Source organism: Zea mays, chromosome 8 (genome assembly GCF_902167145.1).
Source record: "Zea mays cultivar B73 chromosome 8, Zm-B73-REFERENCE-NAM-5.0, whole genome shotgun sequence".
In the NCBI taxonomy this organism is placed as follows: domain Eukaryota; kingdom Viridiplantae; phylum Streptophyta; class Magnoliopsida; order Poales; family Poaceae; genus Zea; species Zea mays.
The window spans coordinates 173939648-173965961 of record NC_050103.1 but is presented as its reverse complement, the minus strand read 5'-3'; the positions used below and the strand labels follow the sequence as shown (position 1 = coordinate 173965961).

At 48.5% G+C, this 26314-nt stretch overlaps 1 protein-coding gene and 1 long non-coding RNA gene across 9 annotated transcripts; both read right to left on the bottom strand.

Moving 5' to 3' along the window:
- Positions 1–1471: 1471 nt before the first annotated feature.
- LOC118473178 (uncharacterized) lies at positions 1472–3562 on the bottom strand. The gene is made up of 2 exons (XR_004852272.1): positions 3188–3562; positions 1472–1675 (listed from the first exon to the last, which is right to left on the bottom strand). It is a non-coding gene; the product is annotated as an uncharacterized lncRNA (long non-coding RNA).
- Positions 3563–15566: 12004 nt separating this feature from the next.
- On the bottom strand, positions 15567–25373 carry LOC103636475 (L10-interacting MYB domain-containing protein). Of its 8 annotated transcripts, none has more exons than XM_035961929.1 (7): positions 19842–24761; positions 18730–18802; positions 17182–18597; positions 16798–17108; positions 16621–16699; positions 15956–16545; positions 15567–15868 (listed from the first exon to the last, which is right to left on the bottom strand). In XM_035961929.1, exons 3-6 carry the CDS (start codon positions 17318–17320, stop codon positions 15959–15961), a joined length of 1116 nt encoding a protein of 371 aa, XP_035817822.1. In that variant the 5' UTR covers positions 17321–18597; positions 18730–18802; positions 19842–24761; the 3' UTR covers positions 15567–15868; positions 15956–15958. The 8 variants fall into 8 exon arrangements, with proteins under 8 accessions (XP_035817822.1, XP_035817823.1, XP_035817821.1 ...); XM_035961930.1 differs by having other exon boundaries at positions 16798–17105; XM_035961928.1 differs by having other exon boundaries at positions 17182–17322.
- Positions 25374–26314: the final 941 nt, after the last annotated feature.

Genomic DNA, 26314 nt, shown 5'->3' with positions numbered 1-26314 from the left:
CCGAACCTCATCGCAGTAGGCCTCCATCTTCGGGTCGCGGCAGTGGGAGTTCTTCATGACTTGGTCGATGACGAGCTGCGAGTCACCGCGGGCGTCGAGGCGTCTGACCCCTAGCTCGATGGCGATCTGCAACCCGTTGACCAGAGCCTCGTACTCAGCCACATTGTTGGACGCCGGAAAATGGAGGCGTAGCACGTAGCGTAGGTGTTTCCCGAGGGGCGAGATGAAGAGCAGGCCCACGCTGTCACACCCGGTTTCAGGAGGCAAACCGAATGCGAACTATGTACGTGCCAGGATCAGAATTCACGTACACAGCGATTACATAAATGAACATCATCGCACAGTGCTCGAATAATAACATAAAAGAGTATTAACTTATTACATCACAGAGTCATAGACATCCACATAGTCATCAACTTAACAGTTAAATCAAAGTGCAAGCGAAACACAGTAAAGATAAGGCCTTCACAGGCAGCTGACTGGGGGTTGCCGCCAACCCACACCTAAAACTCGTCGTAGTCTTGAAACTCCTGGAAGTCTCCTTCCACGACTTCGTCTTCTCCTGAGCAGTGGTTGCAATGTGGACAACCTGGTGTTTTGTGGTAAAGCAAGGATGAGTACACATCAACGTACTCAGCAAATGCCCCGTTTGGCTGAAGTGGACTAGCTTTATGTGGGGTTAGGCTCAAGCAGTTGCTTTTAGTTGGTCAGGTATTTATTATTAGTGAAGCCAGGTTTTAGCAATAACTAACCCGTGAATCATTTCCTCATCGAGGAACATCATTATCATCATCGAACCAAAATCATAAATAGAACCATTGTATCTCGAACCATTCGTATCTCTAATCAAAGAGGATCCCAAGGCCGCTCTTAACCGTGAGCACGGCTGATATATCAGTTTCACTACCCTCTGCAGAGGTCGCACACTTTACCCATGAGCCGTGATTCCCTCTCTAGCCCGGGCTTGCAAGACCCTTATTCACTCCCAAGGTGAATGGCCAGGGATTCACTACGAAGCCTTTACAAAGATTCCCTAGAGGTCATAGCTGCCCGTTAGGTTTCTCCAGTTTGATAAACACAGTACCTCTCCCCGCAGGAGGGTGACTAAAAAAGACAAAACGAAAAAACCTCGGCACTCAGCCTCGGCAGAGCAAGCACTGTGCCTGGACCCCATTGACGGCACAACGGCGAAGCAACTACACTTCTAGTTCCTCTAATTAATTAGCTAAGGGCACCCCATTCCACCCTCATGGTTGCACTGTTATCCCGGGTGGTCTCTCAACGAACTGGTCCTTACGGAGAGGTACTCAGGAAACAGCCTGAGCCCCCTAGAGTATCACCAGATCAACAATATAATCAGGATAACAGTATCGTATCATAAATAGTCACATCATGTTCATTGATTAAATTAAGGCAATAGCAAAATGCTAACCATAATCACCCAAAAGGTCATCAAGGATAAGGTAAAGTATAAAGCTAGTCAATCCTTAGATTTCAATTAAATACTGCGGGAAAGTCAATTATAAGTGAATAGGACATAATGGGTCAGAGGACACTTGCCTTCACCAAGCTGCTGCTGCTCAGGGTCTTCATTCTCGTAGAACTCGAAGAGTTCAATCTCTTGGTCGCCGAAGCTTGACTGTCGATTCCTCGAAGCTCGAAAATGGATCGCAGTCTATTCGCGACGCACAACGAATACAAACAGACACAAAACAAACAACCATATATATGCATAAGAACATTACACTATTCAAGTAAGACATAATAAAATACGCAAAATAGAATAGAGTGTGTTACTACGGTCACACGAGGACAAAGAAACGCGACGGTCGAGGTTACGGTCGAGAGGTTATCGCGTCCACAATAAACGAGTATTAATCATAATATCTAATTCGACATTGTCAAATATAAGTAATATCTGTAATTTAGTTCGATTAATCCGCTATGCTACGAATGTCAGTCAAATAAGTAATTTAATTAACACGATAGATTCTACGTGAGGCGAACTTACGATACACGAAATAACACGACATCGGAAAAACAACGCGCGGACACGCGCGACACAGCACGCTGACAACACACGAAACAACGCGCGCGACCAATGCGAATGACGCGCGAATCAGCACGCCACCACGTGTGGAACAGCACGCGCGACACACATGACCACTGCACACGTGAATGATGCGCGACGAAGTGGGCGAACAACACGTGATACTCGTGAACGACGCGAGACGACACGCGAATTGCGCGCAAATTAAAACGATAACTTAGTTTTAATTGAATCGCTATTTTAATTACCATAAGACAAACTAATAATAATTAATTATAGTTAACTATAAAATGTGTTACGGCAAAACTATATTTTTAACGTGTACACGACATTATTACGAAACTAACACAACTGGAACAGATAAAAAGGGTAATTAACACAAGAAATATGGAATAATTACTAAATCACGGATTATCGACATGTCGCATACTAATTGGCTGAAACTTAGCCACGAATGACCATACTGAAGGTCCACGAGATCCGGTGCGGGATTTATAAAACAAAATGCCAACTCGTGGCCAGATGTAGACACGTGACCATGATTAGGGAGACAATTTCTCCTGGTTATTCTTGGTTGCATGCATGCATATAAATGGGGCCCACTAGCGATTTTATTTTCTTCAACCTTCATGTGCATGACGGTTGACGGCACAGGTGCGACCGTGCGGGTTGGCATTCCCTGGTCATGAACGGACGAAGCGCAATGGCAGTTTTTATCTTTCTTCTCTATTGCATGCGGCAAAATCGGATCGTGCAACGAGCACTCCTAGTGGGGCGGGGCTACGCAGGCAGCGCGGCATGGCGGTGCGGCTGCGGTTGCGGCAAAGCTCGCAGCCATGGCATGGGACTCACGGTCAGGAGGCAAGGCAAACGAGGATGCACCCTGTTCACATCCGCGGCTAACAGGAAGGCAGGCTCTCCGGCTAGGGCGGCACATGTCTCGCCGGAGCCGAGGTCGAGGCTGGACAGCCATGATAGCGAGCATGTTCAGCGCAGGGCCGGGGCTGGGCGAGCCGTGCCGGTGGAAGGGCTCTAGCCACACCTAGCACGTGCAGCAGAGGGGAGGAGCTAGAGCATCGCCGGTGGGCCTCGACCGCTCACGGGCTCATCGGGCACGGGGAGAGGTAGACGTCTTACCATGGCAACGACGGACGAGGCAATGGCGCGACGCGGTGGGCCAAGGCTGCTCCGGGCGAGGCGGTGATGGTGGCGAGGTCGAGTCCGGGCACAACGAGCTTAGCGCTGGCTCCCTGCTCAACGACGACCAGGCCGCACGGCTGTGAGGTGAGGCGAGGCACGACGCGACGGCGATGGTGAGCGTGTGGGCTGCGCAGTGGTGGGCATCGAGATCGGCTGAGGTGGCGGAGGATTGAGAGATGCCGGAGTTTTTTTTATTCGTGCAGTTAGGCAGGGCCGCAGTGGTGGTTGCAGCGTCGTGGCCGGCTCAAGCGGGTATGGGAGGTTAACACGAGAGGGATGACAAGCGGGTCCCGCAACGTGGTGTGACGGCTGGGTGGGAAAGGCTACTAGGAGACCGACAAATGGGACCCACGACATAGCAGCTAGGCGCTCCCCGTGCACGCGCTGGCTGGGCTGGGTCGTTGCTCAGGACGGGTGGGAAACTATATATGTAGAGATATATATTTATGAATATATTTCTTTATATTAAATCATGTCAATTTATTCCAAATTAAATATTTTGTTTTTTTTCAACGTGAACATCACCAAGACTATTTTGGCAGAAAGAAAGAAAGAAAGAAATTGTGCTTGGGCAACAGATGCAACACACATATTCAAAATAGCACCTGTAAATACCAGGTTAACTCTCTTTTTCTAAGGGAAAAGAAAAAAAGGAGAAAAAAATAAAGGTAACACCAGAATTTGATGGATATTAGAAAAGAAATTTTGTACCCAAAATTCAGGGTGTTACACGCGCCGGCTCCCGTCTTCATCAGCGACCCGTCGAAAAACATGGTCCAGAGCTCCGGTTGAATCGGAGCCGTCGGCAGCTGGGTGTCGACCCATTCAGCTACGAAGTCCGCCAACACCTGGGACTTGATGGCCTTCCGAGGGGCGAACGAGATTGTTTCGCCCATGATTTCCACCGCCCACTTTGCGATCCTGCCCGAGGCCTCTCGGCACTGGATGATCTCCCCCAGGGGGAAGGATGACACCACAGTTACCGGATGAGACTCGAAGTAATGTCGCAACTTTCGCCTCGTCAGGATCACTGCATACAGCAGCTTCTGAACTTGTGGGTAGCGGATCTTGGTCTCGGACAGCACCTCGCTGAGGAAGTAGACTGGCCTCTGAACGGGCAATGCATGCCCCTCTTCTTGCCTCTCGACCACAATCGCGGCGCTAACCACCTGAGTGGTCGCGGCGACATAGACCAAGAGGGCTTCTCCATCAGCTGGGGGCACCAAGATAGGCGCCTTTGTAAGGAGCGCCTTCAGGTTCCCGAGAGCTTCCTCAGCCTCAGGGGTCCAAGCGAAGCACTCGGCCTTCCTCAAGAGGCAGTACAGAGGCAGACCTCTTTCGCCGAGGCGTGAGATGAAGCGGCTCAGGGCCGCGAGACATCCCATGACCCTTTGTACGCCTTTTAAGTCCTTGATGGGCCCCATGCTGGTGATAGCTGAGATCTTCTCCGGGTTGGCTTCGATGCCTCGCTCGGAGACGATGAACCCCAAGAGCATGCCCCGGGGCACCCCGAAGACACACTTCTCGGGATTGAGTTTGACGCCCTTCGCTTTGAGACATCGGAATGTCACTTCAAGGTCGTAGAGGAGGTCGGAAGCCTTCCTTGTCTTGACTACGATGTCATCGACGTAGGCCTCGACCGTGCGACCGATGTGTTCGCCGAACACATGGTTCATGCACCGCTGGTACGTCGCGCCCGCATTCCTCAAGCCGAACGGCATGGTGACGTAGCAGTATATGCCGAAGGGCGTGATGAAAGAAGTCGCGAGCTGGTCGGACTCTTTCATCCGGATTTGGTGATACCCTGAGTAGGCATCGAGGAAGGACAGGGTTTCGCACCCAGCAGTGGAATCCACGATCTGATCGATGCGAGGTAGAGGGTAGGGAACCTTCGGACATGCTTTGTTGAGACCAGTGTAGTCTACACACATCCGCCATTTCCCCCCTTTCTTCCTCACAAGCACAGGGTTGGCAAGCCATTCGGGATGGAATACCTCTTTGATGAACCCTGCTGCCATTAGCTTGTGGATCTCCTCGCCTATCACTCTGCGCTTCTCCTCGTCGAATCAGCGCAGAGGCTGCCTGACGGGTCGGGCTCCGGCCCGAATATCCAGCGAGTGCTCGGCGACATCCCTCGGTATGCCGGGCATGTCCGAGGGACTCCACGCAAAGACATCGGCGTTTGCGCGGAGAAAGTCGACGAGCACTGCTTCCTATTTGGGGTCGAGCCCGGAACCGATCCGGATCTGCTTGGAGGTGTCGCCACTGGGGTCGAGAGGGACGGCCTTAACCGTCTCCGCTGGCTCGAAGTTGCCGGCATGACGCTTCACGTCTGGCACCTCTTTGGAGAGGTTCTCCAGGTCGGCGATGAGGGCCTCGGACTTGGCGAGGGCCTCGGCGTACTCCACGCACTCCACGTCGCATTCGAACGCGTGTTTGTACGTGGGGCCGACGGTGATGACCCCGTTGGGGCCCGGCATCTTGAGCTTCAGGTAGGTGTAGTTGGGGACGGCCATGAACTTCGCGTAGCATGGCCTCCCCAGTACCGCGTGGTAGGTTCCTCGGAACCCGACCACCTCGAACGTCAAGGTCTCCCTTCGGAAGTTGGAGGGCGTTCCGAAGCAGACGGGAAGGTCGAGTCGTCCGAGGGGCTGGACGCGCTTCCCAGGGATGATCCCGTGGAAGGGCGCAGCGCCTGCTCGGACGGAGGACAGATCGACGCGTAGGAGCCTGAGGGTCTCGGCGTAGATGATGTTGAGGCAGCTGCCCCCGTCCATCAGGACCTTGGTGAGCTTGACGTTGCCGACGATGGGGTCGACGACGAGCGGGTATTTCCCCGGGCTCGGCACGTGGTCGGGGTGGTCAGCTTGGTCGAAGGTGATGGGCTTGTCGGACCAGTCTAGTTAGACTGGCGCCGCCACCTTCACCGAGCAGACCTCCCGACGCTCTTGCTTGCGATGCCGAGCCGAGGCATTCGCCACATGCCCACCGTAGATCATGAAGTAGTTGCGGACCTCGGGGAACTCTCCTGCTTGGTGATCTTCCTTTTTGTCGTCGTCGTGGGCCCTGCCACCCTCTGCGGGTGGCCCGGCCCTGTGGAAGTGGCACCGAAGCGTGACACACTCCTCGAGGGTGTGCTTGACGGGCCCCTGATGATAGGGGCACGGCTCCTTGAGCATCTTGTCGAAGAGGTTAGCACCTCCGGGGGGCTTCCGAGGGTTCTTGTACTCGGCGGCGGCGACAAGGTCCGCGTCGGCGGCGTCGCGTTTCGATTGCGACTTCTTCTTGCCTTTCTTCTTGGCGCCGCGCGGAGTAGACGCCTCGGGAGCCTCTTCCGATGGGCGGCCCTGGGGCTGCTCGTCCTTTCGGAAGATAGCCTCGACCGCCTCCAGGCCAGAGGCGAACTTGGTGGCGATGTCCATCAGCTCGCTCGCCCTGGTGGGGGTCTTGCGACCCAACTTACTCACCAGGTCGCGGCAGGTGGTGCCGGCAAGGAACGCGCCGATGACATCCGAGTCGGTGATGTTGGGCAGCTCGGTGCGCTGCTTCGAGAATCGTCGGATGTAGTCCCGGAGTGACTCTCCCGGCTGTTGCCGGCAGCTCCGGAGGTCCTAGGAATTCCTGGGGCGCACGTATGTGCCCTGGAAATTGCCGGCGAAGGCTTGGACCAAGTCATCCCAGTTGGAGATCTGCCCCGGAGGCAGGTGCTCCAACCAGGCACGAGCGGTGTCGGAGAGGAACATGGGGAGGTTACGGATGATGAGGTTGTCGTCGTCCGTTCCACCCAGTTGGCAGGGCAGGCGGTAGTCCGCGAGCCACAGTTCCGGTCTCGTTTCCCCCGAGTACTTTGTGATAGTAGTCGGGGGTCGGAACCGGGTCGGGAACGGCGCCCGTCGGATGGCCCGACTGAAGGCCTGCGGACCGGGTGGTTCGGGCAAGGGACTCCGATCCTCCCCGCTGTCATAGCGTCCCCCACGCCTGGGGTGGTAGTCTCGGCGCACCCTTTCGTCGAGGTGGGTCCGACGGTCGCGACGATGGTGCTCGTTGCCGAGGTGGCCCGGGGCCGCAGGCGCGGTGTTGCGCGTGCGCCCGGTGTAGACCGAGGCTTCCCGCATGAATCGGGAGGTCGCGACATGAGGTTCCGAGGGGTGTCCCTGCCTTCGGGAGGCAGAGCTCTCGGCCCGTCGGGCCACAGCGCCTTCCAGGAGATTCTTGAGCTCTCCCTGGATTCGCTGACCCTCGGTGGTTGATGGCTCCGGCATCGCACGGAGGAGCATCGCTGCGGCTGCCAGGTTCTGGCCGACCCCGCTGGATGCGGGCGGCGGCCTGACCCTGACGTCGTTGGCAACGCGGTGCTGGAAACCTTGGGGCAGGTGACGTATTTCTCCGGCCGAGGGTTGGCCCGCCCATACCTGCCCGACGTCCCGACGGATCGGCTCAAGCGCTCCTGCTCCCTCGTCGAGCCTGGCCTGCGCCCCGCGGACTTGCTCGAGCTGTGGGTCGTGACCCCCCGCCGGAACGGGGACCACAGCTAGCTCCCGCGGGATGTCGGCGGGAGGCACCGGCCTAGGAAGATCACCGTCCTCCGGCATGCCGAGACGGTTGCCTTCGGAGGGATCCCCTAGCTCGACGTGGAAACATTCGCGGCTTGGGCCGCAGTCCTCATCGTCAAGGCTGCGGCTACCGTCGGAACAGTCGGAGAGGCAGTAGTCACATGCGGTCATAAAGTCCCGCATGGCACTGGGGTTGCCAAATCCGAAGAAATCCCAACAGATGCTGGGATCGTCATCTTCCTCGGACCCAGAGGGCCCGTAGGTCGAGACGTCCGTCAACCGGTCCCAAGGCGACCGCATACGAAACCCCAGAGGGGTTGCACTCGCCTCAACGAGAGCGCCCGCTAAAGCAAGGTCGCTAGGCGGGTTGAGGGCGAGTCGAAATGATGTAAGATGGGAATTAGTCGGTACCTTTTGGTCGACGAGGAGCGACATAGTCACGTCGGGGACTGGTTGCACCGTCGTCTCAGGTACGAGGGCGACGTCCTGCAAGCTCTCCGCGAGTGTGCTGGCGTCGTCTTCTTGCTCGGGATCGGCGTGTCGCGGGGGGACGGCGCTTGCCTTCGTCTCGAACGCGAGGTCGACGCCCGGCGTGCCTTCCATTGGGGCGTCGGGGACGTCGATTCGCTCGACGGCCGACGAAGCGCGGCCTCCCGCTTGGCCTTGGTTGCCCCGCGTCCTCCTCCGTTGGCGGGGGAGAGGATGGGGCGAGCTCGAATGTTGTTCTTCCATCATGCGGGGAAGACGTCGTCGATTCCGCCGCCGGCGGGCGGGTTGTCGGCCGCCATTGTCGTTGTCGCGCGGCGGTGGAAGGAGTATCATGTCGTAGCTGCCGTCGAAGGACATGAACTCAAGACTCCCGAAACGGAGCACCGTCCCGGGCCGAAGAGGTTGCTGGAGACTGCCCATCTGGAGCTTGACGGGAAGCTGTTCGTCAGCACGCAGCAGGCCCCTACCTGGCGCGCCAACTGTCGGCGTTTCGAGACCGGGAGGTCCCTAACCGACGAGTGAGTGTGCCGCGTGCCCCAGCCCAGATGGGTCGAGCGAGTGGGCGAGCGCGAAGGGGGGAAAGCGAGGTGGCCGAAGACGGGCGTGAGAGAGGTGGGAATCCCGCGGCCTTCGTGTTCGTCCCGCGCCCAGGTCGGGTGCGCTTGCAGTAGGGGGTTACAAGCGTCCACGCGGGTGAGGGAAGCGAGCGGCCCCAAGAGAGCGCCTGTCCCGTCCTCGTCCCCGCGCGGCCAACCTTCTCTAAGAAGGCCCTGGTCCTTCCTTTTATAGTCGTAAGGAGAGGATCCAGGTGTACAATGGGGGTGTAGCAGAGTGCTACGTGTCTAGCGGAGGGAGATCTAGCGCCCTAAGTACATGCCAATGTGGTAGCCGGAGAGATCTTGGCACCCTGCTGGTGTGATGTCATGGCTGTCGGAGGAGCAACGGAGCTTGGCAGAGGGACAGCTGTCGGAGCGGTCGAGTCCTTGCTGAAGTCCCCCTGCTTCCGTAAGGGAGCTGAGAGCCGCCGTCGTCACAGGGCACGCGGGGCGCCATCATTGCCTATCTGGCGGAGCTAGCCAGATGGGACACCGGTCTTGTTCTCTGCGGCCCGAGTCGGCTCGGGGTAGGGTGATGATGGCGCTCCCTGTTGACGTGGCGGGCCCGCGCCCGAGGCCGGGCGACGTGGGGGCTCCTCCGAAGCTGGGGTCGAGTCTGTCTTCCGTTGCCGAGGCCGAGCCCAAGCCCCTGGGTCGGGCGAGGCGGAGGTCGTTCGGCAGAGGCCAGGGCGGAGTCCGAGCCCTGGGGTCGGGCGGAGCGGAGTTCGCCGTCTTCCGGGTCTTAGCCCGAGTCCGAGCCCTAGGTCGGGCGGAGCGGAGTTCGCCGTCTTCCGGGTCTTAGCCCGAGTCCGAGCCCTGGGTCGGGCGGAGCGGAGTTCACCGTCTTCCGGGTCTTAGCCCGAGTCCGAGCCCTGGGCCGGGCGGAGCGGAGTTCGCCGTCTTCCGGGTCTTAGCCCGAGTCCGAGCCCTGGGTCGGGCGGAGCGAAGTTTCCTATGGCGCCTTTGACAGGGCCTGACTGCCTGTCAGTCTCACTCTGTCAAGTGGCACTGCAGTCGGAGTGGCGCAGGCGGCGCTGTCCTTCTGTCAGACCGGTCAGTGGAGCGGCGAAGTGACGGCGGTCACTTCGGCTCTGCCGGGGGGCACGCGTTAGGATAAAGGTGTCAGGCCACCTTTGCGTTAAATGCTCCTGCGACTTGGTCGGTCGGTGCAGCGATTTAGTCAGGGTTGCTTCTTAGCGAAGGCAAGGCCTCGAGCGAGCCGGAGATGTGTCCGCCGTTAAAGGGGGGCCTCGGGCGAGACGGAAATCCCTAGGGGTCGGCTGCCCTTGCCCGAGGCTAGGCTCGGGCGAGGCGTGATCGAGTCGCTCGTACGGACTGATCCCTGACTTAATCGCACCCATCAGGTCTCTGCAGCTTTATGCTGATGGGGGTTACCAGCTGAGAATTAGGCGTCTTGAGGGTACCCCTAATTATGGTCCCCGACACATAAAAACATGTAAAATCTAAAAATAGAGACAGATCTACAATTGCACTCCAAAATAGAGACACTAACGTAATTGTTCTTTGTCTTTTTTTATCAAGACTTAACAACGTTAGTTACAACTAACAGAGTAGGGACATATATCATTTTTGCTTTGAAAAACAAGAGCAAACACGCACGCAAAAGTCTAAAAAATAGGGGTAAAATGCAGTTAAATCCCAAAACAGGGACACTCGCACAATTACACCTAATATTGTATTAGGTGTAAAACCGTGTGTTAGACCCTTATTATCGAAATCACAATTCACGGTTGAGTGGTTGCTCATCACTGAGCTATTACTCTAAGGTGGTAGCTAACCAGATAGATTAGATTGGTGAGTGGTGATCAAGTACCACTCGTAGCATTGTTATTTCCTTATCTTTAAAGCCGCACGGAAACAGCGCATACTAGACTATCCACGTCTGCAGAATTTCGTCTCCCGCACGATTATTCATCTACGGCCACGAACGCCTCCGATCCAGGCGAACACCTCAACATGTTCCAGAACCCACGCGACCGTTCGACCGAATCCGAACGGACAGATGACAGAACTCCTCACATCTTCTCTCAGGATAAGGCTAGGCCTAAAAAATGGTGGCGGCGGACACCGAGCGAAGCGCTGCTTTCCACTGTGTTCCGTACTCCGCCGTTGTCTTGCTCCCTCTCCTCTCGGCTACTTCGATCTCCCTTCCATCTCCTCGCTCTCCGCCACATCGTCGATCCTAGCCTTCGCCGCATGCTTCCCGAACGCGCTCGACTCTGTCGGCTCCTGCGATTGGGACCCTTTCGTCTCCGTCCTCGAGGCCTTCGCCTCCTGGGACGCCGCTGGGCTGGGCCTGAGCTACCGACACCAGGCAGCGGAACCAACACCACGAAGGACCATGCAGCGACATCCGTCACCGGCGTTTCTGCTTGGCGACGGGCTGCGAGGTGGGAGGACATGGCGGCGCACAACACCCGTCGGTCGACCGGCACGCTGCCATGGATCGGCAACGGTGGTGCGATTCGGATGTAAGTGTGGCCGGTCCAGCACTCTAGTTTTTATTCTGTGCATTTAGTTTAGAGATGGGTTGAATTTTGGATTAAACTATTAAAGTTGCTTGTTAATTATAGAATCCTGTTTTTGTGGGCGCTTGGATGGTCCCATTAATCTGTTAGGAAATCTGGCGAAGTTTTTGTTTCCATTGTGAAGGGAGAACGGTGCTTTACCCAATTACCCACAACATTCTTCTCTTATGTACGACTAGAGGTCCAATACGTTTTACTGTTTGTTCCTTCAAGGTATGGTCATATCATATGGCGAGTGGTGAATGCAGTTTGGTTTAGTTCTATACTTGGCTTATAGCGTGTTTCAGACTTGATACCAGTAGTATCCGGTAATGTAACATATGCGCAATGCTGTGTTGGCGCCGTATATTGTTTCTTCATTTTGTTGGTTTATGCATGTCTCCCCTTGTACTCTGCTTGTTAATAGCTTCAATATGCTGATGTTGTCTGGCAATCTAATATGAAAATATTTGCACAAGTTCAAAAGCCAAAAGGCAAAGTTGTGTGATTGTGATGCAGTTATACTTGCTAGTCTGTTTTTCAGATTTGCTTCAGCCTTCTCACGTTATATATATTTTACAATATGTTAAGTTACTCAATCCAAATTTCTTAATACTTTGTTGTGATTCACTATATGATTCTTGTTCAAGTATTTTATGCTTGTTCCTTTTGAACGCCAGATAATGCTTATATTCTATGTGTTTGATGTAAATTGTACATATCTGTTGCAGTTATTTTTTTTATTTAATCCCTGGTTGATGCTTTTTGGGTGCAGAATGATATGGAAGTTTCTCACCAGTATGTTTCTAGGGGGATGCATACCAAAAGTAGCAGTGGCAATAGCCTGCAGAGTTCATTCCATAAGCCATCTAAAGCAAATCAAGCCGTTGTGGGATCATCCGCATCTGGAGCAAGCCGACTGTCGTCGACGACACACACATTGCATTTTACTTAACTGCAATCTATTTGTGCTCCCCAGACACTCATGGTAATAACTTAGTCTATAAAGAACATATTTAATGTACTTCCATTTCTTGCTATAATTAGAGAAGGAATAATGAAAATGGTCCTATGGTTTAGCACCGAGTAGGGTCATTTTTAGATACCAAACCAAATTAAAGATAGAATGTATTGATTTATGATGTTACGTCAATGTTTTCGAGCAGATTTTATTTAAAAGGAATTTACACCGCTTTAGCTTCAAAAGTCGTATCTCACTTAATTGTGTTGATGGAATGATAGACCAATATGTGCCCCTTTGATGCCATGTGCATATATTTAGACAGGTGTCTGCAATAGTTGACTCTAAATTAATGTGAAGCGTGCAAAGCATGTGGCTTCCCAGTGGACCCTTTAAAGAAGAGAGAGTAACTACGTAACTTACAATAGAATGCTCATTTAGATAAGCCAAATTGATCCTGATAAATTCTCCCTTTTTTGACATATTCCTGCCACGCACCCAGAAACTGAGGATTGCGATTGATCTAGATTGGAACGTTAGAGGTCTTTGCATTCAAGAGCCCAATAGCTTCAGTTTAATCATCATTCATTCCAGGCAAGGATGCTGCTGGCCACCAGTTGTCATCTTTTTTTGATGCTTCAGATGTACTCTGGTCTTTTAGAAGTGGCACACTCAGTAGTCAGTATTGTTTTAGTTATTTGTTTATTGGCATGCCACACTCCTATCTATAATGGTTGGCATGCATGTGTGGATTGGTATAGCCATCGGTGACAGAAATAGGCACTTCTACAAACTCTAATATTTTTGCTTTATCTTTTGGAAAAATCATTGCCGCGAGTCTGAATAAGTACAGGCACTTCGAGTCTAATATTTTTGTTTCTTATTTATGTATAAATTAAGATCACATAAACGGATTTAACACCGCGCAGGGCGTGCGGCAATACACTAGTTTGTGATCGTAACGGGCCGGGAAGTGCTCATCGTTTTCGGTAGTATGGAAATTACAGGTCCTGACAACCGCGGAGTCCCTGTCGTCATCAGTGTGGAGTCATCATCAAGTGGGACGCTAGCGTCCGGTGATGAGGTCAATAAAAAAAACGTCACGAGAGGAGCACTAGCTAGCCGCGGCTGGTGAATGGTGATCCCCCTCCGGGCGGGGTGCTTTGCTTTTGTCGTGGCGTTTGCCTTTGCGGCGCGCGCCCCCGCCGTCAGGTGCTCGGGGCGATGACCGGATGGGCTCATGCATGCATGCGGTAGCCAGAGCCAGAGGCGTGTGGACGCTCGAACAGCAACTGCACTGCACGCACGGCTGGCCCTGCTGCTCGCATCCACACCGGCCAGCACGTCGTCGTTGGCCGGTTGAGCATTGTTCTTCGTTGTCGTCGAACGCAGCGGCGGTGCGGCCCTCCTTTTTAATTTCTTTTCCTGCTGTCTCTGTTACCCCGAACAAATAAAACAAAACACCATGCATGGTATGCACGCTACTGCTGTGTCCAAGGACACTGCACGCACGACGCAGGGTTGAAGGTTCCTGAATCTTTGAGGCCGCAGAGGAACAGTCGCAAACGCTGTGGTACGCGTACGCCTGGCCCCATCCGTAGCGTGGCCATGCATGATCGCGAACAACGCATGCCCTTGCTGCTACCACGTCAGGTGGCTGGCGCTATATATGAGTGAATTCCTTGCGTCGTTGCCTGCATGCATATGTGGGTCATGGCGAGCGACAGCGACCGGCGACGCCACTTCCACAACTTGCGTCAATTTATAATTAATTGAATTCATTCCCCCGGCCTCGCCACGATCTTATCAGGATACGGAACGGACGACCGGCCGGGGTAGAATTTGGAGTCACCTCCGCCAATCCATCGGCAACACACGTCGCGAATTCGAGATGTGCATGGGTGACCTAGACTTGGAAATGTGCCTGATCCATTCAGCCAACGCACTTGTGTGGTGCCCCTCGCTACATCAGTACAAAATTTACCTGGAACCTTTGGCAGGCCCGCTTGTCGATCTAGATTTCGTAGACGATATATATATATGATGGTGTTCTCTTAATTGTGGGTACGTAAGAGCATCTCCAAGAGCTTTCTAGAATTCTCTCTTAAATCAAGATTTTTGGGAAAAACATAAAAATGTGTCTCTTCAACAGTTCCCTAAAACACTCCTAACTTTTCCATAGCCTTTAAAACTACCTCATTTGTAGCTACAAATGAGGAGGTTTTTGGCTCCCCAGAAACAATCTGCCGCTTTAAGAAATCTGTTGGAGAAAGGATTAAAATCTACCCCCACTAATTTTTTAGATGACCCTTAAAACTGATTTTGAGGAGTCATTTTCTAGGGAGCTCTTAGAGATGCTCTAATAACCTTTTGTTCTTCCATGTGTCAATAGTGGACAGCTAATTGATCTCCCTTTAATATAGCGGAAAAGAAGTCGATATAATAATGTTCCTGATTCTGAAACTAAGCGCAGGATGATTAGAGCGCGCACTCTTAACTGTGGACCAAAGATTCGTTCAATGATTTTTTTTTTTTTTGTCTCTGGTGACTCGCGACGACGTACTAGCTGCTGCCCGATAGCGACTTAACTATCATTATCCAATGATTGACGGCGGCAGGTGGCTACCGCCGTGGCAGCGTGATGCCTCGAAACGACGGGAATTTTTTTTATTAATGCATGATGATGAATATATGCATGAACAATGAGGAGAGAAAACATCGCCATTATTAGGGGAAGAAATGCAAAGCTTGGCAGGTTTAGTTTTCTGCTATAGCACGCGTGGAATATTCTAAGCAACCACCACTAGCTACTACAGTGGTTATTCCGTTTTTTTCTATAAAAAGAATGGTTTTATTTAGTGCATGATGATGAATAGATGCATGAACAATTAGGAGAGAAACATCACCATTATTATAGGGGAAGAAATGCAAGTTTTGGTAGCTTTAGGCCGCGTTCGTTTGCTTTGGTTTGAAAACAGACATGTATTTATTCCTGGTCCATATAGAGTGGATCCGGGTGGTTCACTGGAACCTGGTCTGTTATAGATCCGGCTCTGAAATGAAACCTGGTGGCCACTAAAGTTTGTTCGTTTCAGCCTGGACTAATTCCATTCCATGCAGTTAATTCCATTCCAACAAAGCAACATTTTGCAACAACAGATCTGTCAACACGCAGATCGATCGAGCAGCTGGAAAATCAACGAAGCCATCCATTCCAACAGCTGACGTACCAAATCACAGTCTGCTTATCGTTGATCTATGGCAAGCATAGAATAATTGCTTTCCTATGCAAACCTAATTATAAGATGAAGTAATTTCTTTATACAATATAACTGGATGAACCAGCTAGAGAGCACAGATAATCATCGGAAGTTAACACTGGACTGAAATCTCAGTGATCAGGACAAAAAGCACTAATTAAAGCCACACTAATATCCTGGCTCATACCGAAAGTTCTCAAAGGGGAAGCATCACCGATTGATTACCCAAACCTGTCCAAACAAATGGAACAATTAGATTGGAATATAAAGGCCCAAGTGAATATGGTTGAGTGGAAGGTAAAGACACAAATATCATACCTACTAAGCCATCTCATTTCTTAGCCAAATCAAAGCTGATTCTTGATCCGCTTCACATGCACATATGAAAGTCTCTCTATTCTCTTTGCTCTTGGTGAAGACTGAATATGCTTTTGCCTTCTCCATTTTGGTCACTTCTTCCATTGTGTTCAGAACTGATATGCACCTTTTGATGGAGAAATCTTCACTTTGAGCTGCCTCCTTTTCTCTTGTCTCCTTTTCTCTTGCTTCCTTTTCTCTTGCAGCTTCATCTTCTACTTGCTTGCTCCTCATTTCTAGGTATTTGTTCATCATATTTTCTATGTTGTCAGTCTTTCTAGGCTTCTTTGGTTCCTTTTCTTGCTTGTTTCTTGACGCAGCAGGTCTTCGCTGTCCACTTTCTTCATCTCGTGACAGAGTATTAGTCCTTCCTTGAAGCATATCTTCATTCCTTTCAGCGAGTGCATCATCAACTTCATCATCTACATCATGAACAACATTCAGATCAAATCCTTGTGGTCCATCTTCTGCATCCTGAAGTTGCTCATTCAGTTCTTCCTCTTGCGGTGCCTCAAGAGAAGTGCAATTCCAAGTCCCTTCAGCCAAGTGTCCTACACAATGACAAAGAAATATATATTATATATTTCAGTATATTATATATTTCAGTACGATGTTTGGAAACTTACCATCATAAAGCTCTCCCAAAGCATCAAAGAGCGGGAAGGTTGCCTTGTTGTTGTTAAACTTCTTGATTTTAGGAAATGTCTGCACAATTAAAAAAACATTGATCAAATACGAGATTATCATTATAAGGTTATCCTACATAACTAATTTAATAATTGAATTTCAATAAATCAACTTACCACCATGAGATTCTCCCACAAAGCTGGTGGTCCTTCAACCATATTCCTTTTCTCATTCCAGGTGGACCCACTCTGTTGCTTTGCTGCTTTGAGCATCTTGTAGTCTCTCTTCAGCTGACCTTCTTTATCCTGAATTTGAGACTTTGTAAAGGAGACATACTTGTTCCTCACATGAAACTCCTTGACCATTCTATTCCACCCTTCGGAGTTCCAACCATTGTCACCTCTATATCCACTTTCTTTAAATTCATGGAGAATGTCAACAAGAGACCTCTCAAGACCTGGATTCCAATCCGCTCTTTGTTTCACTACTACATAAACAATGGTCACGCATCAGTAATACAAAACTTACAAGAAAGCATGAAGAAACATTGAACACAATACCTCTTGGAGAACTTCCACTCTTTTTTGCCCCACTGCATTTAGGAGAAGTCTTCTTTTTAGTAGCACTTGTTGTAGGAATGAACCTACGCAACTTTGGGGAACCACCTATGTTGAACCTTGGGGAGCCTTTTCCAACCATAGCTTTTTAAAGAAAAAACGTATTACATTTTACAATACTACTAATTTAAATTATTACAACTTATTCAACCACGAAAATACTAATTTAGATGTTGTTGGTATTGAGCCCACATTTCTTGGGCGATGGTATCTCTTAAAGCATTGCCTTGTGTAGTGCCTGGGTCACTCATTTGATCACCACTTGGTAGAGCAACAAAGTTTGATGGATCAATATTATCTGGCTGATGATCTAACCAATCTTCATCACCATGAAGTGATCGAATTAGATTATGGAAGATGGCAGCAGCTATAGGTATCTTTACTTGGTTTTCCAGTGTGTGGAACGTGGCAACTTTGAGAATGGGGAAGCGCTTTTTAAGCACCCCCAAAGCCCTTTCCACATGGTTCCTCAGAAGTGCGTGGCGATGGTTGAAGAGCTCCTTCGGGTTCTGTGGTCTTCGATGTCTAGCCCCAAATTCCTTCAAGTGGTACCGAGCTCCTCGGTATGGAGCAAGAAAAGATGGAGTATTTGCATACCCTCCATCAACTAGATAGAATTTTCCTGGAGGTACCTGGAAACCCTTGCTCATAGCTGATCTTAGCACTCTAGAATCTGTGGCCGATCCCTCCCATCCACTAGAAACAAAAGTGATATTGAGATCGAAATCACATGCCACCATCACATTTATGCTTAGTGTTCCTTTCCGATTTCGAAAAGGAGAATGTTTATCGGGAGATATGGAAATAGGAATGTGAGTTCCATCAATGGCACCAAGACAATTCTTAAAGAATGGATAGAATCTAGGATTATCTTGGATTTTTTGATGCACTTGATTAGGATCAGGAGGCTGAATGAAGCGACGAGATAGGACAGGAATGACCTTATTGAAGAAGTGGTTGATGTGATGATGGAAGGTGTCATTACTGTGCCCAAAATACACTTGGAGATCCTGATATGAGGCGTTGCGACTTAGCATGTATAAGAAGAACCCCAACTTCTCCTCGACCGTGATCCTTGTATCAACAATGATCCTTCTCCTTCTAAGATAAGTTGCAAGCTCTCTGAAGATATGTGGTTCCATCCGAAATGTAACTTGACAGTTCTTGACATGTCCCTCGAGGAGTCGACGAACCTTAACCTCGCCTGTCTCATTTGAGGTATGACGTTTCTTCTTTTGTCCCCCACCTCTAGTAGAACCCATTAGATATAAGGCGGGGAAAATAAATATCATCATGTCATCATCTTCTTCTTCCCTCCTCTTTCTAATACGATCCCGCAATGAGATACTCATTGTAGAACTAAATAATATAGATGTATTGTCAGGTAGAAGTTAAATAATAAAATAGAATTAAAGCAAATCATGTATCGCTTCAAAAGTACAAGTAACAAGGACTAAAGTAAACCATATATACGTACAAAGAATTTAATACCTTTTGGAGTTGGTACCGGATCCCAAGAGGGAGGAGGTTCACCTTCCCCAACTATAATTGGTGTTGTAGGGATCTATATGTAACAGCTCAAATAAATAGCTGGCATACATGATCATAAAGTATATACTAAATTCTTGAAGAAAACACATGAATCTAGGCACACAAATGAATCGGGATAAATAAATCTACGCAGGACAAATGAATCTAGTTTTCATGTCATTCTGCAAGGAATTCCGGTGACCAGACACCCACCCTACGTTCACAAAACTATATGCTAAAATCAGCGTAATGGAACACATCTCCTTTCAGTTTGAACACAAGATTTGCTGCCAACTCATGTACTGAAAGATACAGGATATATTGAGGCCATGCAATTCTACTCGCCTGTTCATTTCAAACTGGAAAACAAACATAGTCTGGAACTGAAATTTATACCCAAAGTACGTAAGAGCAAGATAAGACCCTGATCCATTGCATGCATGGTGATAATTAAGTGCAAGATTTAGTTTCATCGAAATCTATAATTTGCGATAAATTCAGCGGGAATCGAATTTTCTAGATGCCCAAATCGGAATTCGAATGCTAGAGACAGGCACAGAGCTAGCCTTGCTTCTTTTTATCTGAATGTAACCAAATAATGAAACAGATATATAGAACATTCAGCTCAGGATGCAATATTAAACAGAAGTGTCATGCATGTCCGAATTCAGTCGTTTCAGGCAGGCAATCAATTCAAAAACATTCGCAGGGACTTGATATATACAAGCAGAAGTGAAGGTTTCTGAACAAGAACTTGAGAGGCTGGGCAATGATACTAGCTAGCAGCAAGCAATAGCACGCAGTTCTTGCAGAGCGATAGTAACAAGCAGTAACACACAGTAACATGCACGGACCAGCAGATCGCGCGCGAGAGTGAGAGGGCGCACGAACCAACAGATCCTGCCGAGCAGCCGGCCAACAACGACGCAACGACGGCAGGGGCAGCCGCTGCCGTCAACGGGGCCGGCGGCCAGGCAACTTGTGATGACCCCAACGAGGACAGGAGCGGAGTCGCAGTGTCGAGGAGCGAGATCGAGATCGAGGGTAAGAAGAGAGCATATCTAGATCCTCACCGGGGAGAAGGCAGCGGGGAGGGTCGTCGTCAGGGTTGTGCGCCGCCGCCGTGCCGGTCGCGTCAAAGCCGCCGTCGCGCCGGTCGCGTCCGCCGCGTTGGTCGCGTCGTCCAGGCTTCGATCCGGAGGCTACGACACAGGGGTTGGTTCCGGGTTGTGGAGTGAAGGGAAATTTCAATTCGGGCCAGTTTCGATTTCAATTCGGGCCAAAACGAACGGTTTCAAAGAGTTATACCAAATTCTAAACCAGGCCCATTGGTTCCACCCGGATAAGGCCTGGAATGGGCTGATCAGCTGAAAACGAACGCGCCCTTAGGGTGTTTTAGGGCGTGTTTGGTTTGAGGAATGAAGTGATCCATCTTTTTCTCACTCCTCCCATTTTTATTTGGTTTGTTGAATAGAATGAGTTGATCCATCACCACCTCATTCCTCATAAGCTAATAATTAGTGTATACATGGGGAGTTGGTTGATTTCACCAAAATTGATGGAATAAATTTATGATGCATTGAATGACTACATAAACCAAACACACCATTAGTTTTCTGCTAGCACGCGTGGAATATTCTAAGCAACCACCACTAGCTACTAGTGGTTGTTCCCTTTTTTCTATAAAAGAATGGTTTTATTAGTTCTCAGCCATGACGTACGTAGACTTGATACTGTTAGAATCTATACTGTCTAGGATCGATTCCTAAGTCCTTAGAAAACCAATCTGTAACTGAAAGTAAAATCTTGATGACGAGTAGATCTGATCTACTAAGAGGAATAGGAAAACATACCTTTGTTGTTGTTGGAGAGTTGCAGTTGCCGTCTTCATAATGTTGCCCTGCAGAGAAACAGCACGCATCGAATCCGAGCTGCTACAGGTTGTAGCGTTTCCAGACACTCCGACACTTAGGCGATGGGGCCTCTGGGGACTAGGGTTTTGGGGCAAGGTACTAGCGTTAGTCTTTCCTGCGACCCCTTAGTCCAATATATAGCGTCGTGTGTCTGGGGGCTCCAACCGAGGTTAGCGTGAGCCCTCCCGATCAAGGGTCCGATTAAAGGAACGATAGTTGGGTTAAGCCCAATCCAGACTCTATTGACCGGCTGTAGAGGACACACCCAACAATCTCCCCTTTGTTCTCTACATTCCTTGTACTCAACTTTTCTGGATTCCATCCCTCGACAAGTTTACACATAGAGACCAATGCGTGACAATAACCGATTAAGTATCATCGCACTCATTGACTACAACATGCTCGCCTGCTTCAGAACAAAAAGAGACTTTATTTGGTTTCAATCTGTAGCCCCTTTGATTCAAGGTCATAGGTACTCCCTTAAACCCATGCCGGCTGCGTGCTTACTAAACACGCTGGGTGGAAGACCTTTTATGAGCGGATCCGCTAGCATCTGCTATCTTCTGTTATGCTCATCTTTTATGGTTTGATCCTGAATCTACTCCTTAACAATGTAATACTAAAAGTCAATGAACTTGGCGGCGCCACATGACTTGCTGTTATAGGAGTATGGTACCGCTGGCTCATTATCGCAGTAAATTCTCAGTGGTCGCTCTATGTTATCAACCACTCTTAATCCGGGTACAAATCTCTTTATCTTTATTGCCTGCCCATTTGCCTCATGCATGGTTACAAACTCAGTGTGCATTGTCGACGATGCTCTCGCTGTCTGTTTGCAACTTTTATAAGAAATAACTCCCCCCAGATATAGTAAATTTATACCTCGAAATAGGGAACTAGATCTTCTGTTTGTTAGCATGAGGCCATTTTCGTACCTTGGAGGTACATTAGAGCCTTCTTAACTGCTTAACAGTGTTCTATGCTTGGGTTGATCTGATATCTCCCAAGCATCCCGGTAGTAAATTCTAAGTCAGGGTGAATATACATTTGAGCATACAAAATGCTTCTGATAGTAGAAGCATATGGTACTGACTTTATCTGATCTTTCTGACACTGAATCTGGGGACACTGATGATTCCCAAACTTATCACCCTTGACTTTTGGCGCAGGCGCGGCCTTACACTGATGCATACTGTACTTCTTTAGTACTTTTCTATGTATGACTTCTGTGAGAGTTCTAATACTTCATTATGTTTATCTCTGTGGAATTCTATTTTAAAACATAAGAGGTTTCTCTTATGTCTTTTTATATCGAAGTTCGAGGAACAAAAACTTTCTGTTTCCGCCAGTAGATCTTTATCACTACTAGCTAAACATATGTCATCGACATACAGAACAAGGAAGATATACTTTCTTTTTCCTTAGATTTCGCATAAATGCAATTGTCTTCCTCGTTATCCTCGAAACTAAACTTTCTGATAGTCTGATCAGACTTGACGTACCACTATCTGGAGGAATGTTTTAATCCATAAATGGACCTCCTTAAGTGACATCTCTTGTTTTTCTTTTACTGCTCACAACAAAACCCTTTGGTTGTGTCATGAACACGTTTTTCTGTTAACTCTCCATTTAGTGATGTTGTCATTACATCCATCTGATGGAGCTCTGGATCAAAAAGAGCCACTAATGCCATAATGATCTGAAATGAATCTTTTGTTAGGACAAGTGAGAAGGTTTTATGGAAGTCAATGCCTTCTCACTGTGTGAACGCCTTGGCCACATGTCCTTGTATCTTTCTATATTTCTGTTAGAGTCACGCTTGGTCTTCTAGACCCACTAATTTGCGCTTCTCGTAGCTGTTTCATATGTAATGGGATCACTTTCTGCTTCAATGTCCTCACACATATAAATCTCATCGCTTTCTATGTCTACACTTGTGTAAACTTCATAATCATCAGGAATCGCAGATCATCTAGACCTTTGAGACCTTCATAAACTTGTTTCTAGTTCTGGTTCGTTATGGGGCTCCTGCATTGGTGCGTCACTTGGCACAACACTACCACTCTCATGTGAGCTCTCCTGTGCAACCGACTCAGAAGAGCCAGACTGTTCAAAAGGTGAATTGACTTACTCTATGGTAGTTGCACTTGGTGATGCAATATTTGCAGCAAGGGTTTCACCTCGAGTCGTTACAACTGTTGGTGGAACCACAGCGGGTATCGAGAAGTATGGTTCTTCAACCATCGGAATTGGGACATACGTCCTCTTTTCCTGAAGGTCAACCTCTCTGAGTACCTTACTCCCCTTGATCATGTCATCTTCTAGGAAAATGGCATGTCTAGTTTCTATAAACTTGGTTTGTCTGCCTGGATAGTAGAATCTGTAACCCTTCGATCTCTCAGGGTAGCCAATAAAATGACAGTTAGTGGTTCTCTCATCTAGCTTTTCCTGTCCAGGATTAAATATTCGAGCTTCTGCTAGACAACCCCATATGTTGAAGTAGTTGAGCGTGGGCTATCTGCCAGTCAACAACTCATATGGAGTTTTAGCCACTGATTTACTAGGAACTCTATTTAGTATATGCATGGTGGTTTTTAAAGCCTCCATCCATAGACCCAATGGTAAGTTAAAGTAACTAAGCATACTCATTACCATGTCCATCAGTGTTCTTCTTACGCCTTTAGGCAACCACATTCTGTTGCGGTTCACCAGGTGTTGAATACTGTGCTACAATACTGTTTTCACTTATGAACCTCGCGAAAAGATCCTGGGACCTGTCCATACTCAGTATGGTGCCCTCGGTACTCCCCCACACGATTTGATATGACAATCTTTGTGTTCAAATCGTGTTGTTTTTCTACATCAGCATTGAACTATTTAAACTTGTCTAATTCTTATGATCTGTCCCTTAAAAAAAAGGGTAAATATAATCGTAGCGAGAGTAGTCATGTGTGAAGGTTTTGAACAAGTCAAAACCCATCTACTGTCCTAACTGGAAAAGGACCACATATATCTATATGAATAATTTCTAACACTCTCGTACTGTGCATGCAATCTTTGCATTGCACTAAGTCTGTCAAGTCTAGGTGATGGAGAATCTGTCCCTTCTGTCAAGTCTAGGTGATGGAGAATCTGTCCCTTAACGAGACTTCTTTTCTCCCCCTCGAAATATGGCCTAAACGATAGTGCCATAATTTCGACGAGGTTTCTCCATCACGTTGTTTTCTTACTCCTGCCGATGTTGGCTAGTTTGTTTTCTGGTGTATCTAGCACCATTGTGCGAAGATAAATAAAACATGTCTCGTCAGATGGCGAGACCAACATCTTTATTATCAAAATTGAATAACACATAGTCTCTGTCACCGAAGTGATAGTGGATGCCGATTGTCTAATCACGAAACTGAAGTTAAGTGTCTGCTTGCTTTCCGTTAACCACTGTAACTGTTTTCAGCCCTCTAGGAGCCTTAGGTTTGTACGGAATTGCATTCTGTAGCATCTATTGCAGGAATTCTGGATGCTTTCTATTGTATGCCCTGTCTTCTTGCAATAGAGGCAGGTCTCAGGGGGGTCTGAGAAACAGTCTGATTGTTGCATATAGAAAACATCGTGATCATGTTTGATCTTATTCTTGAACCTTTCTTAGAGGTTTTGTTCTGTTTGAGGATTCTTAGTTTGGGAAGATTGATAGAATCACTTATTTGACTTATCAACCATTCCTCCTTCTGGACACATTGTGTCGTGAGTTGATCTATATAGCACTTGTCCATTTAGACAGGTGTTTTACTGATCATGAAATGTTTCATATTCTGGAATAGCACCCTCAATAGGATCCTGAATGAGACTCTCATTGTGATCAAGTACATTACACTTGAATCTTTTTCAGTTGACCTTATAGATGCTGTACTGCGCCATCTTAAGGTCATCCTAAGGTGAGCCTACTGTAGGCTTAGTGGGTTTCTCAAACCACAGTGAGGAATCTATTTCATCCACTGTAGTTATCATTTCAATCTTTTCCCGCCATAAGTGACAATAAATACCACATAGCGGTTTAATCTACCTTATCTGACCACTAGTAGGCCAATATGTGTACTTTTGCAAAGTAAAACAGAAAATATTTAGGACATCTGAAGTAAATACTGAAACATAGAACTTGCATGAATTAAATATTCGACGTTGGTCAAATAATAACCATGTCTGATCTACAAAAATTTCTTGTTCTAACATTCTAAACCATCGTTGGATGATCTAGAAAACTTAATTCTTGTATAAAATGTGGCAACAATATTCGACGTTGGTCAAAATATTCAATCACCACAAAAAAATCTGAATTTCTATGCACTTAAAGAGAATTAATCCACGTAGGCTTCATAATAAACAATAATGCATAGAAAAACAAATAATAATCTGGTTCTAAATTTTAAAACCATCGTTGGATAATCTAGAATATGTATACTTCTGTTCAAAATGTGGTAACAATATCTAACGTTGGTTAGAATATTCAATTACCACAAATTTTCTGAATTCTATGCAATTTAGACAATAAATTAATCAACGCTGGTTTCATAATCAACTGAAAAATTGCATAAAATATTGAATAAAGTACCAAAGTACGCAGCGGAATAAAATAGTCCATAAATATATCTGTAATTCTCTATAACTGAAAAAATATTTCCGAAATATTTCTGATTTTTCTTTACAATTTTTCTTATTTTCTTTTACTGTTTCTGATTCCTGGAAATAGAAAAAAATAAATTCCAGGAAAAAATGGAGCCATTTCGGCTCTGGTCGGCCTTGCGGCTCAATTCGGCTCTGGCCGCGGGAGAGGGGCGCGCGCCCAGTCACGCTGGCTGGCGGCCCAGCGCTGTGGTGGCTCAGCACGCTTCCACTGCGTGGGGAGAGGCGCGCGCACGGGACCTAACATGGGCCTGGGCCGGAAATTCAGCCCAACCGCATGCGCCTCCCTCCCCCTCCTCAACTTTGCACCGTTGGATGTGATCCAGCGGACAGGATTGAATGGCGCACTGTTCAGGGTTTTAAATAGCGGAAATCTCGGGGTGAGGAGAAACCCTAGCTCATTTCTGTTCTCCTCCCCAGCCGCCAGAATAGTATCCAGCCGCCAGGAAGCATGGCCGACGGCGCCCTTCTCATCCTTTCTCTGTTTCTGTTCTTGCACTGCCAGGCCGTGCCCTTTCCCACTGGTGATGGCGAGTAGCTCAACTGGCCCTTACCGCCAACGAGTGCGTCCCCATGTGAGGGTGCGCGGTCGTCGGTCGGTGGCCGGTGAGAGCTCGGCTAGCCCAAAAAAAAACAAAAATATGTCGGCCATCGCCTTTTGAACCTTGCCCGACGACCAAAACCGGCCGCCTCTCCTCTCTGTTCATGCTCTTTCTAATCTCTGTTTCTAAGTTCCAGACCGCTCACCCAAGAACCGGTCGCCAGGAGCTTGGGCCGACCGAGCTATCCTTTTCTCCCTGCTCCTTTTGGCCGTTCGCCCCTTCTCCTTCTTTGTTTCTGTTTTTTTTATTTCTTTCTAGCATCTAGCCGCTAGTTACTCTCTCTATTTCTGTTTTTTTTATTTCTTGTTCTTGAATCTGGCGCTATTTCCCTCGCCTTGCGCGGGCAGGTCTTTTCCT